Source organism: Nomascus leucogenys, chromosome 10 (assembly GCF_006542625.1).
Source record: "Nomascus leucogenys isolate Asia chromosome 10, Asia_NLE_v1, whole genome shotgun sequence".
Classification (NCBI taxonomy): Eukaryota; Metazoa; Chordata; class Mammalia; order Primates; family Hylobatidae; genus Nomascus; species Nomascus leucogenys.
In genome coordinates, this window is record NC_044390.1 from 11,259,715 (window position 1) to 11,273,537 (window position 13,823).

General features: G+C 42.1%; 1 protein-coding gene across 6 annotated transcripts in view; it reads right to left on the bottom strand.

Moving 5' to 3' along the window:
• Nucleotides 1-13,823, bottom strand: part of PLXNC1 (plexin C1) — a 161,266-nt gene that overhangs the window by 98,383 nt on the left and 49,060 nt on the right. For all 6 annotated transcript variants that reach the window (XR_004031922.1, XR_004031921.1, XR_004031923.1 and 3 more), the window contains one exon: nucleotides 1,234-1,348. Coding sequence is in view for 3 of the 6 variants with exons in the window: in XM_003259494.3 (XP_003259542.2) it covers nucleotides 1,234-1,348 (115 nt within the window). In the remaining 3 variants the exon portion in view is untranslated. The remainder of the gene's footprint in view (nucleotides 1-1,233; nucleotides 1,349-13,823) is intronic.

The following is a 13,823-nucleotide window of genomic DNA, read 5'->3' on the forward strand; positions in this document are numbered from 1 at the left end:
TTCTACTTTCTACTATTCTCTATTAGCGCCAAATTTGGCTATTTTTCAGACTGATGAGAGAAATTAGAATTTGGATATACCTATGTTTAGATGCCTAAGAATCTTTTCCACCAAATCTATTCACTCTGATTCAGGGCTGGTAGAAGTTTGTGTGAAAGTTATTTATTTATTTTTTTTCTCCAGGAAGACAACAGAAAGTGACAATAGCCAAATAACTTTAAATCTGTTAGCTCTGATCTGTTACGACTTAAAAGCTTGATTATTTCATTATTTATCACTCATTAAATACTTTGGCTCTCCTTTATTAAATGTTAAATCATCGTAAGTGGTAAAGTTCTTGCTATTTCTCTGAAATGGCAAAGTGTAAGGGAAAAGAGAAAGTGGCCCATTTCCTTGTTAACGTGGCATTCAAACAGAACACAGTGAGCTCAAGAGACAGGTCAGCTGGCTGCTGTACAATTATTCATAACAGAGGATTCCGTACAATTATTCATAACACAAGAGCCATCATTAGGGAGAAAATGTCTCCTTATAGCACCACTGAGATTGCAAGGCAGGAATTCCCTTTTCCCGTAAGGCACGGTTGGCATGTGCATTTGAAAATGCTGAAATATGCTCCTTGCTCCCTTCTCTCATCCAATGACAGCACTGATGTGTTGTCAAGAGTGGTGCTGCCATAGCAAGGGCTCGCTGGCTTTCCAAAGGACCTCACTTGCAATAGTCACTGCCCATGTTGGTCTTCTCTCCATCTCTACCAAGACCGTTGGAAGCTATGTTCATAAGATGGTTACTGGGGAAGCCTCAACACATTAGGATAAGGGACCATTACACTAAACAAAATTTTGCAATTAAGCCACCTTTAAGGAATCTCGTTGACCATGAATCTAAACTTCCTTTTTCTCTATTTTCAAAAGGAATATGTATTTCTACGACATTAGAAGTCCAACTTTTCTTCCAGTTCAACCATTGAGAGTCATCTTCAGCTCCATAAGATGACAAACTCCATGAGAGCAGGCCCATGATGTGACTTGGTTACCGCTGTATCCCCAGCACCTCGCAGAGTGGATGGCATCTGGTAGGCACTCAATATTCGTTAATGAGTGCTAAATGAATGGAGTGCTATCACTAAGCATGTTTGATTGCTAATTGATATTTTACACACAGAAGGAAGTTAGCATCCGCTGTGTAAAATGAGACAATACAACGAGGACAAATTAAAATCTTTCCTCTTACCTTGTCTTTACTGCTTCGAATTATCTGAATTTTGGGGCACTTTTTTGCTCCAGACGAAATATCCAGCCAGTTTTCTAAGTTCTCTGAATGTACACAATCTCCTTGAAAAGTGCACCTAAAAAAAGAGGCAACAAAACAGCGACCCCATACGTGTGTTAGTTAAAACAGCGACCCCATATGTGCATTAGTTAAAATTTTCTTATACTTGGCTTCAATACAAAATGCCAGACTTTGTACAGTGGATTATTGATTTGAGTGAGAATAGGAACATGATGTTAAAACCATGAAAAGCAACAAGAAAACAGCAGAGCATTTTTTTCCATCATGTCTAGGAGCAAAGAACAAATGTAGACAACATGTTGAACTTCGACTCCTGAGCCATCTCTCAAGATGACATCGCCAAATATATCCAAAACACATCCTCCCATGGATTCTGAAATAAGGAGCTCCCTTTTAGAAATACCTAGCAAAGAACAGCTCAAGGAAGAGTTCACATATTGTATAAATTTCAGGTTTGCTATTCATTCTCAGAATATCAACCTATTGTGTAACTTGATTTTGTTTAAAAAAAATAAAGTTACTATTTTGTGCTTTGCAGTATGATAATTAAATAGAAATATTTCAAGGGCAGAGTCTGCCTAAGAATTTGATAAGACATTCCATAACCATCTGCTACATAACATTTATTTAGACAGATACCAAATTATATCAAAAGATATAGGTGAAACATTTTTCCAGGGCCATTTTCCCAAGTCAGCCAGCTCAGAGGATGACCCAGATAAGTCTTAAGCTGTGGCCAGGACCAACTACTTTGATAAAGAGATGCTCAGAAGCCGAGTGGTGAGATCACTGGCTTGCTTGATGTGTCAGTCACTCTAGGTCACACTAACTTGGGAACACTTGCCTCACCAGACGGGGCACCAACCTGGCAAGAAGAACAAATACCAATAGCATGTTATCGCCAAAGGGTGTTGGACTCCACAGATACTCCATTGATAGTGTCAAGGAAAGAACGAAATATTTCTAGTACTACACCTCCTCAAGGCTGAAGATTAAAATGCAGGGGTGGTAAACCAGTGATGGTGAATTTTTAAAAGAAACTGAAAACACATGAATCATAAGATTGAAAAGCAACCAAATGATGACCACATTCAGCTACAGGGAGTCCCGGAGGGGATCCGAGCAGAATGAGGAAGGGATGGGCCCAAATAGTGTATTTGGCTTCCTAAAGGTTTTATTTTTTCTCCTTTCTCTACTCTCTCTCTCTCTTAATTCTTAAGAATTTAGGCCTCATGGCTTCATCTTTGAGCTCTGTGTTAATTTGAATATGGCAAAAATAGAACAGGAAGTCAGTGAGTTTCACTAAACGTCATCCCCAAGCACAATACCTTTAGCATGTCACTGGCTTCTGACATTTGGGGAACCCTGCTTCCAATAAGCACATCTGTGTTCCACCTCCCACTACATCTGTGTCAGTTTCTTCTCCAACATTATAACCATGGGGATTTTCATCAGCAATTCTCCAAAGCCATAAATTTATCTGACCCTTGATGGCTAGCTCTTCCGTCACGGACATTAAGTTCAAATTAAACCGCCTCTTAATGTCAGAGAGAGTTTGCAACGGAGAGACAAGCACTGCTGGATTGAAAAACAGAATGACGAAGCTGGTTCTTTCGGTTGTATCTGAAATAGATCATGACTGTCAAAAACTCCCTGCCTCTCATGGGCACTCCGGTTTGTGTAAGGCACTTCCTCTGCCTATAAGAAAAAAAAATAAGCCAATTCCGAAGAGACTGGAGTACAAATATTTTTGTTGGCTCTTAATGCTGCCTGGGAGTCAAAGCCTAAGGCTGCCAAAAAAACAAGTGTAAAATATTTCATACAAATAGTGCTACAATTTGCCAATTTGTAGGCAGAAAACAGTAGTGCCACTGAGTTATCACTCCCTTTTCTGAACTCCTATAGCATTTCTTGTCGGAAGTACATATTTCGGTATTTAATCATATGCTGCCTTGAATTACAACTTAACTGTTTCATAAGTCTATCTCAGTTCTCCCCAAGTAAGCTCTAAGCTCCTCAAAGAAGGGAGAAGGTCTTTAATATTTCTTTAGCAAATCCCTCAGTGTCTGGCAGCATGATATGCAAATACTAGGGTTTCAATAAATATTTTTGAATGAAAGGATGAAATATAAAATCTCTATAGGTCTTTTCCATTGCTGATTTTTCTTTCTAGAGTTTTAACTCATGTCTGACTCCTCCTTATGCCAAAGAGACTATTTTTAAAATAAAATAAGCTAAAAGTTTAAATCTGGGGACCAAATTAGGGGGTGAGGTTTCCATTTTACTTTTTGAAAAAAAAAAGATAAAAGAAAATATATAATGAACCTTCCATTTTTTATTTTGCATAAGGCGAAAACAAAATCTAACCATGTTAAGCAACTAAACATAAATTCCTTGTTTATATATATATATATATATAAACAACCCACCACCTCTGAACTCCTATTCCTTGCCTCTCACCAGTAAAAATAAAAAATGAAAAAATAAAAAGCAAACCATGACACCAAGTATGTATAACCAGATGGCCAGCCAACAACAGTATCTTATTACTTCTCAAATATTGCAGATTATAAAATCTTCATGACAGCATATTACTCACACATTTACATTTCTTACAGAGCAGATCTTATAGCTCCCATATTTTAGTAAACAAAGCTAGTTACTCTGAAATAATTCCTTTTGAAAGCTATCACTCTAATTCCTGCGTATCAACAAGAGCAATGGTCAAGTGCATAAACACTTGAGCCACTGCCCTAATTAAATTAAAATCTCATTGTCACACAGGACTCTTATTGAGGCTGATTCTTCAGTGATGTACTCTCAGATAGGCTGATATCTTAATGGCTTCATTTCAATTTCTTCAGGCCAAGAATAGGAGGAAAATTGGATTTGGATAAGAATAGACATATTCTAGGGAAACTGGTAGAGATATGTTTGCTTTCTTGACTTATTATTACTTTTGCTCCATCCTCTACTGAGGATCTATCCCAAAGTCCTCAGACTCCCAGTCAGTATTTTATTTTTCTAGTCCTTATTTCCAGTTAGAACGAATACTTTCATGATAAAGCCTGCAGGCAGACACAAGCCTATTTGCAAATTAGAAAACAGAACCTGCCCAAATGCAAAGAAAAGATTGCCTGAAGAAAAAAAAAATCCCCCAAACCAAAAAGTTAATTTAAAAAGACTTCCCTTATGTGAAAAACACTGTATGTAGAAACAATTCAGTCAATGAAACTATTTAAGAAAGCTGTTCTTGTTAGTTTGCTATAAAATCTGCTGTAGAGCTTAAAGTATTCGAGATAATACTAGAGTTTGATATTGGCATTCAACTATATAAGTATGTAACCGCCCCCTCCCTCACCCCCAACAGATTTAAAAAAAAAAAAAAAAAGTTCCAAACCTACACTGGCCCCAAGTCATAGACAGGAAGGTCCCAGACACTTGTTTCTAAGTTCACTGTCTGAAACTTAGAAAGTCTTTCTATACAGTGGGTTTGCTTCCTGGGTTCATAGAAATACGTGTAACCCATAATATCCCTGAATAATTACCCCACCACAGACTGGCATGGAGGGAACAGTACTGTGTGCCAGGCACTGCTGGGAGCATTTGCAGTTAATTCTCACAACAATCTCACTCTTTTGTGTGTGTGTGTGTGTGTGTGTGTGTGTGTGTGTGTAAACTTTTTTTTTTTATACTTTAGGTTTTAGGGTACATGTGCACAATGTGCAGGTTTGTTACATATGTATCCATGTGCCATGTTGGTTTGCTGCACCCATTAACTCGTCATTTAGCATTAGGGATATCTCCTAATGCTGTCCCTCCCCGCTCCCCCCTCCCCCCACCCCACAACAGTCCCCGGTGTGTGATGTTCCCCTTCCTGTGTCCATGAGTTCTCATTGTTCAATTCCCACCTATGAGTGAGAATATGCGGTGTTTGGTTTTTTGTCCTTGCGATGGTGTGCCATGGAATACTATGCAGCCACAACAACCTCACTCTTTATGGATGAAACAGAAGCTCAGAGAAGTACAGTAACATATCAAGGCCACACAGCTGCCAAGTGGCAGAAGTCTGATTTCAGAGCCCACAAACATGGCCCCCTGGCTGCATGCCTTCCTATAGATCCTAACCACCACTTAATAGAGGACATTCATAGCTCCTCCTGGCTTCCTGGGACCTCAACCAGTGGTTGGAGGGTGGAGCTGGGCCAGGACGAGGACACAGGGATGGGGACCTCAGAAACAGAGAAGACAGAAGGTAAGGCAGAGACTGTAGGATGAAGAGGGTAGCAAGGATTTGGGGGAGAACACAGAAGTGGGGATTCTGAGAGGCCTCTAATTTTCCTCTATCACTAGCTGTGAATACAACACAACCACACAACTAGCAAGAGGTTAGAATTTCAGGCGGCCCTGGACGTAGAAATCCATTCTATTCCCAAAAAATTTTTCTTGCAAACCATCTGTTTCTAATATAAAATGCATTTTTCCCCCATAGAAATAATGTTATAAACAGTGATTAGGTTTCCAGGTTAGCCCACAAAACCTACTTATCCATAATGTAACTTTACTACTATATATTTGCAATAAAGAATAGCAGAAAACAATGAGATTGTAGCCATTTGCATTATATAGCAGTTTTCTTCTTTACTTATTTGTGTTTCTGCTCAGCTGGTAGTCTGGGAACTGTGCCCAGCTGGATCGACTTTTAAATTTATTATTACAGTATTGTATTTATACAGCATTTCTATTTTTTTAATGGGCACGGCTTAAATTATTAATTGTTTTCATGCCAACATAAAGAATAGGGAGGCCCACCTCTGAAATGGAGCTGAAGTTTCCAAGCAGGTGAAATACCCATGGGCTGGGCTGGGGGACCTTGAGAAGCCGACTCTATTAGGCTAGAATCTTGCAGTAAAAATTTACCACTTACTCAACCTTGAAATAGAAACTCTGAACTCAGAAATGTAACTTCTACTTCCTGCCACTCAAATTTCATCAGCATCCTCTAATCTAATTGTTCACCAAGAGCAGACAGTCCCTGAAGGAATCTGATAACTACATATCAGGTAAGTGGCTTGAATGTGGGGGTTAGTGTGAACTGTTCCAAAGATTCTACACTGATATAATATCAGAAAACTTTTAACAAGGAGACAATCCAGCTTCTCTCTCTCCCAGGAAACAAGAGACTGCATCCATGCTGGGGGAGGGCTTTGCTATAAGAGCATCCCAAGGTCTTTTGCTAAGTGATTTGAAACAGATGTCTGCATTTTTAGGGAGGCACAGAGCCCAGTGGAGGGGCCAGGTGGTCTCCAGAATCGGGGGACTTTCTTTACAATTGCCAATCCACGAGATGAGGAAAACAAAGTCTACTGAATGGAAGAGAATAGGAAGTCTGTGACAAACTAAACTTCAAAGAAAGGCCTCCAGACTCTTTAAGAGGGGAATGCCAAAACATAAGACCAAAATAACTTGCTGGGAAAGCTGAAAAATTGGATCTTCATCACTGAAGCTGAAAGTCAATCTACATGATAAAATTATGCTAATAACAGAGACAATTTAGAAGTTTTTTTTTTTTTAAGCAAAAACATCTAACATGCCAGGCAATGTCTTTTCACATGATTTGATTCATTTATTATTCACAACAAACTTCTAAGTAGCTGCAATAATTGTCCCTGCTTCACAAATGTGGGAAACTGAGGCATAGCTGGTTCCATATTACTTTCCTAAAGTCACAGGGATAGTAAGCAGAGGAGCTGACCTACTAAGTCAGGCAGTGTAGCCTCAAAGCCTGTGGTCTCATCAGCTACCTATATTGCCTCTCAGAATAGCTAATAGTGACTGAGCCCATCTGTCTTAGTCTGTTTTGTGTTGCTATAATAGAATACCACAGACTGGGTAATTTATAAAGACAAGAAATTTATTTTTTACAGTTCTGGAGGCCGGAGAGTCCAAGGTCGAGGGGCCTGCATCTGGCGAGGGCCTTATTGCTGCATTATCCCACAGCGGGAGGTGGAAGAGCAAGAGAGAGTGAGGGCATGAGCGTGTGAACAAGAGAAAGAGACTGAATTTGCAGCCTGAAGCCCTTCTATGATTGGCATTAATCCATTCACAAAGGCAGAGCACTCATGACCTAAACACCTCTCATTAGGTCCCACCTTTCAACAGAGTTGCATTGGGGATTAAATTCCCAGCACGTGATTTTTAGGTGACATTTTCAAACCATAGCACCTTCCCAGTGCCCATAGGCCAGGCACTGTTTCTGGGGACTTCTGGGAATTAACACAGTAATCCTCACAACCAGCCCATGAAGCAGGTGTTATTGTTACCACCTCCATGCCAGAGGTTGAGAAACGGAGGTGCAGAGCGGTTAGTTAGCATGGTGTCTGGCACTGGCACCTATCTCTTACTACTACACCTAATTGCTCAAAAATTTTAAAGGCTTCCAGGGTAGCGACATCACAAATGCCAGCATAATAGCAAGTAGATTCTTCCAAGACATGGCCATATAGGAAAATACAAGTTTTACTCAATTTCTCAGCATTTTTCAAACTGTGTTCCTGGATTTGTTTTGGGTGTTAATATTAAAGTAGGGTTGTATTGCCAAGAAGCTTGGGAAACACTAGTTAAATAAAATTAAACAAGTCTTTCTGCTGCAGGACTTCTCAGAGCCTTGAAGATGCCACTGTGCTTTGTAACTTTCCAAGACAAGAATGAATGATGTACCATCTTCCAGCTTTTTTGTTGAAGGATGTTCTGAGGGATGAGAAATTCTAGTCACACACGTTGGGAACCACTACCTGGTCTGGTTTAATGAGCAATAATCCGCATGGCGGATCAAATTAGAAAACTTTATGCTTATTTTGGCTAGTTTGGGTAACTCTTATACCCAACTGATCATGGCCTATTAATTCTAAGCATCCTCTACAACCCATGCTTACCCCCCACCTCTCACCTGGGTTCCTGCAGCAGTCAAATGAGGTCTCCCCCTTCCCACTTCCTGTTCCTCTCATCAACCTCCACATCAACATCTGAATTACTCTTACCACAGAGCTGACGATGTTACTCCCTGCTTAAAAAACTCTCATGACACCCTTTCTCCCATACCAGACTCTCCTGTCTATATGCCTTTCAGCACCTCAGCCTGCAACACATGTTTCCATGCTCATCTCTGACCCCGACACTGTGATCTGGCCCCTGCCTTCCTCTTCAAACTCATCCCCCGGTAAGTTTGGTTGATGAGTCTGTCCCTCTATCTAGACTGCAAGCTCCTAAAAACACCCATCCCTGATATCTATTCCATAGTGCCTCGTGGAGAGCAGGCATTTGATAAACACATACAGGGCAAAGAGGCCAGGCCCTCCCAAGCGTGTGCTATCCCCACTGCCCCGAACGCCCCTGGGCCTGCAACACTTGGTGAAATCACCTTCCTTGTTCAAGGGCTATTTCAGTGTCCTCCTCTATGATGTTTGCTCAGACTCCAAGCAAAGCAGTCACTCCCTCCTCTGTGTCCCCATGACATTTACACATGCTCCTACTCTACACAGCATACTGCATTAGTTGCTGATTGCCTGCCTGTCTCTCCAGCTACACTGTAAATCCCCCAAAGGGAAAGGCCCACTTTATTCACCTTTGCACCCTCAGGGCCTAGGACCATACCTGGCATTCATTCTACAAATATTAACTGAGAGCCCATCGGATGCCAAACACTCCACTAGGCACTGCAGACACTTCAATGGATAAGCCAGTTAAGTTCCTTCTCTTATTGAGCTTACAGTCCAGAGAGGCACACAGACAAAAACCAAATAATCATTTAAAATAATTTCAAATTGAGGTACGTCTTCTGCAGAAACCAAAGATATAGTAGAAAGGAACCCACTTTAGACAGGCTAGTGAAGAAAGATGGCATTTCAGCTAAGCATTCAAGGGTGAGAACCATGTAGTCGGGTCAAGAGTAGTAGGAAGAGGCCGGTGTTAGTGGCTCATGCCTGTAATCCCAGCACTTTGGGAGGCCAGATCACTTGAGGCCAGGAGCTCAAGACCATCCTGCTCAACCTGGTGAAACCCTGTCTGTAATAAAAATACAAAAAATTAGCTGGGTGAGGTGGTGCATGCCTGTAATCCCAGCTACTTGGGAAGCTGAGGCACGAGAATTGCTTGAACTGGAGACAGAGCTTGCAGTGAGTTGAGATCATGCCACTGCACTCCAGCCTGGGTGACAGAGCAAGACTCGGTCTCAAAAAAAAAAAGTAGTGGGAAGAGCATTCCAGGCAGAAGGAACAGCATGTGCAAAGTATCTGAGTGCACTTAAAGCATGGTCTCTGCAAGGAACTGATGAAATAGACCAGCTTGGCTAGAACTTAGTGAAGGAAGGAGGATACTGATTGTGCCATTTGCAAGCTGGTGACCTCAAGCAAGACATGTGCCCTCTCTGTGTTTCAGGCTCTCCATCTGCAGAAATGCAAATAATAGTTTTCACCTGATGAAGTTGGGAGAAAAATGTACATCTGTTCTAAGAGTTTACAATTATGCCTCAATAAATATTCGTTATTATTATTATATTATATGGGAAAATGGAACAGAAAATTTAGGCAAAAAATTGGATGACACAAGCCAAAGACAAAATGGTAGTGACGAGAAAGGGATTTGGGCAATGAGGTTGACCAGATGCCCTTTGGCATTGCTCACACACCAGCTCAATGCCCAACATGCCTTTTCTATGTAAGGAGGCAGACATAATTCGAGGCTTCTTGGAGGATTCTTAATCACAACTCTCTTTCCTCCTAAATATTAAAGGGTTCTTTGGAGTCCTTTCATACCTTGGGTACCAGCTATTAGAGCACTTTGCACAGTGTATTGAAATTATTCCCATACTCACCTGTGAGCTTCATCAGAGTAGACTCTCATTCATCTTTGTTTTCCCCAGGGCCTAGTACAGGACCTGGCCCATGGGTGGGATTCAACAAAAGGTAATTGAATTGGATTAAGAAGGAAATTTTAAAATGGCTAAATTCTTGTCTGTGTTTCAGTGATACCAGCAGAAGTCATTTCATTGATTTTTGTTCACTAGGTTGGCCTGTTCACTGGCGTGGTGGAAAAACAGCCTTTGTCTTGAAACTTTGAGCTATTTAGCACATAAAAAACACATTTGCAGACTGAAACACTCACACAAAATGGGTTTGTGGCCTTCGCTCCATGTGGTTCTTTTGTGGGCGATGAGTGTACTAAAAGTTGGTGTTTATTTCCAAATGCAAACCATGAACTAAATAATTTAGGGGAGCCATTTTAAAAAACAGCAGCACGGAAATAAAAATGGGAAAATGACACCTCTTGAGTTAGAAAGGTCTGGGTTCAAAGCTGCTCTCCCATATACTCCCTGTGTAACTGGGGGCCACATTCCTTAGCCTCTGTGGGCCTCAGTTTCTCCACCACTAAACAGGTGGCAATGATATTAAAACCCGATCCTCCTGAAAGCAATATCAAATCCCACATTTGGCCTATCAGAAACAGTGCACCCTCCATATAGCAGAATAAAAGAATCAAAATGTTTAAAAAGCAAAAAACAAGACTGGCAGGAAGGCTTCGAATGAAGACCTGAACGTTGTGTTTGGATATGGAGGAGATGCTGGGAACAGAACAAATACTAGGTCACAGAGACAAGTGAAAACATTTGAGGAATATTTAAAGGCCAATCAATACATTCTTATGAAAGTGCATGCTGCCTGAGATACGGTCATTTCAAAAAAAATCTATTCCATTACAACATATATTTACTAAAAGGGATGTTCTTAATGGTGCTTGTTGGACGTCAGACAGCATCCATTAGAGATGGTGCAGGTAAGTAGCACGGAGGCTGAGGTCCGAGAACGTCAGTTACTAGCTCCACTAAACAAAAAACAAACCCGGCTGGGCGTGGTGGCTCACGCCTGTAATCCCAGCAATTTGGGAGGCCAAGGTGGGGGGATCACAAGGTCAAGAGATCGAGACCATCCTGAACAACATGGTGAAACCCCGTCTCTACTAAAAATACAAAAATTAGGCGAGCATGGTGGCACGCGCCTGTAGTCCCAGCTTCTCAGGAGGCTGAGGCAGGAGAATCACTTGAACCTGGGAGGCGGAGGTTGCAGTGAGCTGAGATTGTGCCATTGTACTCCAGCCTGACAACAGAGTGAGACTCCATCTAAAAAAAAACCAAAAAACAAAAAACAAAAAACAAACTTGTCTTCTGAGCACAGCGAGCACTTTCCCAGTGCCAATTGTCTGGGACACCAAGGGTGGAGAGGTGTCCCTTAGCACTGCTATCCCCTCTTTGCCTTCTGCTTTGAAACACATAGAACTCATAGCTCCTCTCACAGCTGAAAACAGAGGTGGAGAACCCACAGGACACAGGTTGACTCCCAGACCCCTTCTGGTGTTGGAAAGCCCCCCAAATCCCTTCCAGCATTCGCAGTAACCCAGATGCATGGATTCAGCCCACACCACAGTAATTCAGTAATTCCCCGAGGCCCAAAGAACATATTCCTCTTTGCTCCCCACCGCTTCCACGCCACAGACAGTTGTCCTACTTGCTTCTACACAATTAGTCAGCACAATGGGGTCCTCACACGAGGAGGGGCCGTCCCCAATTCCATTATTATCATTGTTGCTGTCATTAGAGCCGCACTGGACCATAAAGAAGTGTCACCGCACAGACGTCAAGCTTGAGATCTGCACAAGGACACATCCCGGATTGGAAAGAAAGGAGGAAGGCTCTTCTGTCTCAAATTGTCGGCCATTCCGCTCAGTAGTGCAATAGCCTATGAAGGCGGATAGCCCCAAAACTGAGTGTGTCCCTTCGGGTCTTGGCTCAGATGCCCCTTCTCACTGAGGCCTTCCAGGGCCCCCTGTTTAAATTAGCGCCCCCTGCCTCTAACTAGCGCTCCCCATTTCCTTTCTCTGCTTTATTTTTCTTCACAGCCCTGTTTACTCTGTGACATGTTCTCTCTTTCCTCATTTATTTTTACACTGTCCATCTTCCCTCATGCTGTGCGTTAAAGAGTGTTCCCCCAAATTCATGCCCATCAGAACCTCAGAATGTGACCTTATGTAGAAATAGGGTCTTTGTAGATGTAATGAGCTAAGGATGTCGCGATGAAATCATCCTGGATTTAGGGTGTCCCAGTGAATGGGAATTTTCTAGGAGAAAGAGAGGGAGATTTGGACACACAGAAGAAGGCCATGTGAAGACCGAGGCAGATATGGTTATCCTACCCCAAGCCAAGAAACACCAGGAGCCACCCGGAGCTGGGAGAGGTGAGGAAGGATTTGCCCCTATAGCCTCCAGAGGGAGCCCAGCTCTGCTGACACCTTGATTTCAGACTTCTGGCTTCCAGAACTGGGAGAGGATAAATTTGTGTTGCTAGTAATTTGTTATGGCAGCCTTGGGACACTAAAACACCTCACTAGAGGGAACTCCATGAGGGCAGGGATTTTTTTTTTAATTTTTATTTTCATTTTAAATTCCAGGGTACATGTGCAGGATGTGTAGGTTTGTTACATAGGCAAATGTGTGCCAGGGTGGTTTGCTGCACCTATCAACTCATCAACTAGGTATTAAGCCCAGCTTGCATTAGCTATTTATCCTAATGCTTTCCCTCCCCCGACCCTACCCCCTGACAGGGGCCTATGTGTGTTGTCCCCTCCCTGTGTCCATGTGTTCTCATTGTTCACCTCCCACCTATAAGTGAGAACATGCGGTATTTGGTTTTCTGTTCCTGCGTTAGTTTGCTGAGGATAATGGCTTCCAGCTCCATCCACATCCCCAAAAGGACATGATCTCATTCCTTTTCATGGCTGCTCATTCCTTTTCATTCCATGGCACATATGTACCACATTTTCTTTATCCAGTCTATCATCGATGGGCATTTGGGTTGATTCCATGTCTTTGCTATTGTGAATAGTGCTGCAATGAACATACGTGTAGAGGGATTTTGATCTGTGTTACTCACTGCTAGTGCTTAGAATCCCAGTGCTTAGGACAGTGATTGACACATATCAGGTACTCAGTAAATACCTGTTAAATGAATGCATGGTTGCCTAATCTTTCAAGATGGAGGGTTTTCTCCAACTCAGGTGGGCCCTGAGTGCCATGTCTTTCTTATACATAGCAGTTATCACAAATGCTCCATTACGGCCATTTGCTCCAGGCTCTCCCCTCTCCACCCACTGCCATGAGGGATAATGTCCCTTGCCTGTTTCTCTTTGTTTTGCTCTAATGGCTTAGGAGCTAGAGCTAAGCCTAGAGTTGAATCCTGCTTCCACTACTTGTACAACCAGTGGTAGGCAGAATAATGGCCCCCAAAGATGTCCACGTCCTAATCCCTGGAACGTGTGACTGTGTCACCTTACATGGTGTCTCAGTTCGTTTTGTGTTGCTATTACAGAATACTACTAACTGGGAAATTTATAAAGAAAAGAAATTTATTTTTTACAGTTCTAGAGGCTGGGCAGTCCAGGGTCAAGGGGCCTGCATCTGGTGAGGGCCTTCTTGCTGCATC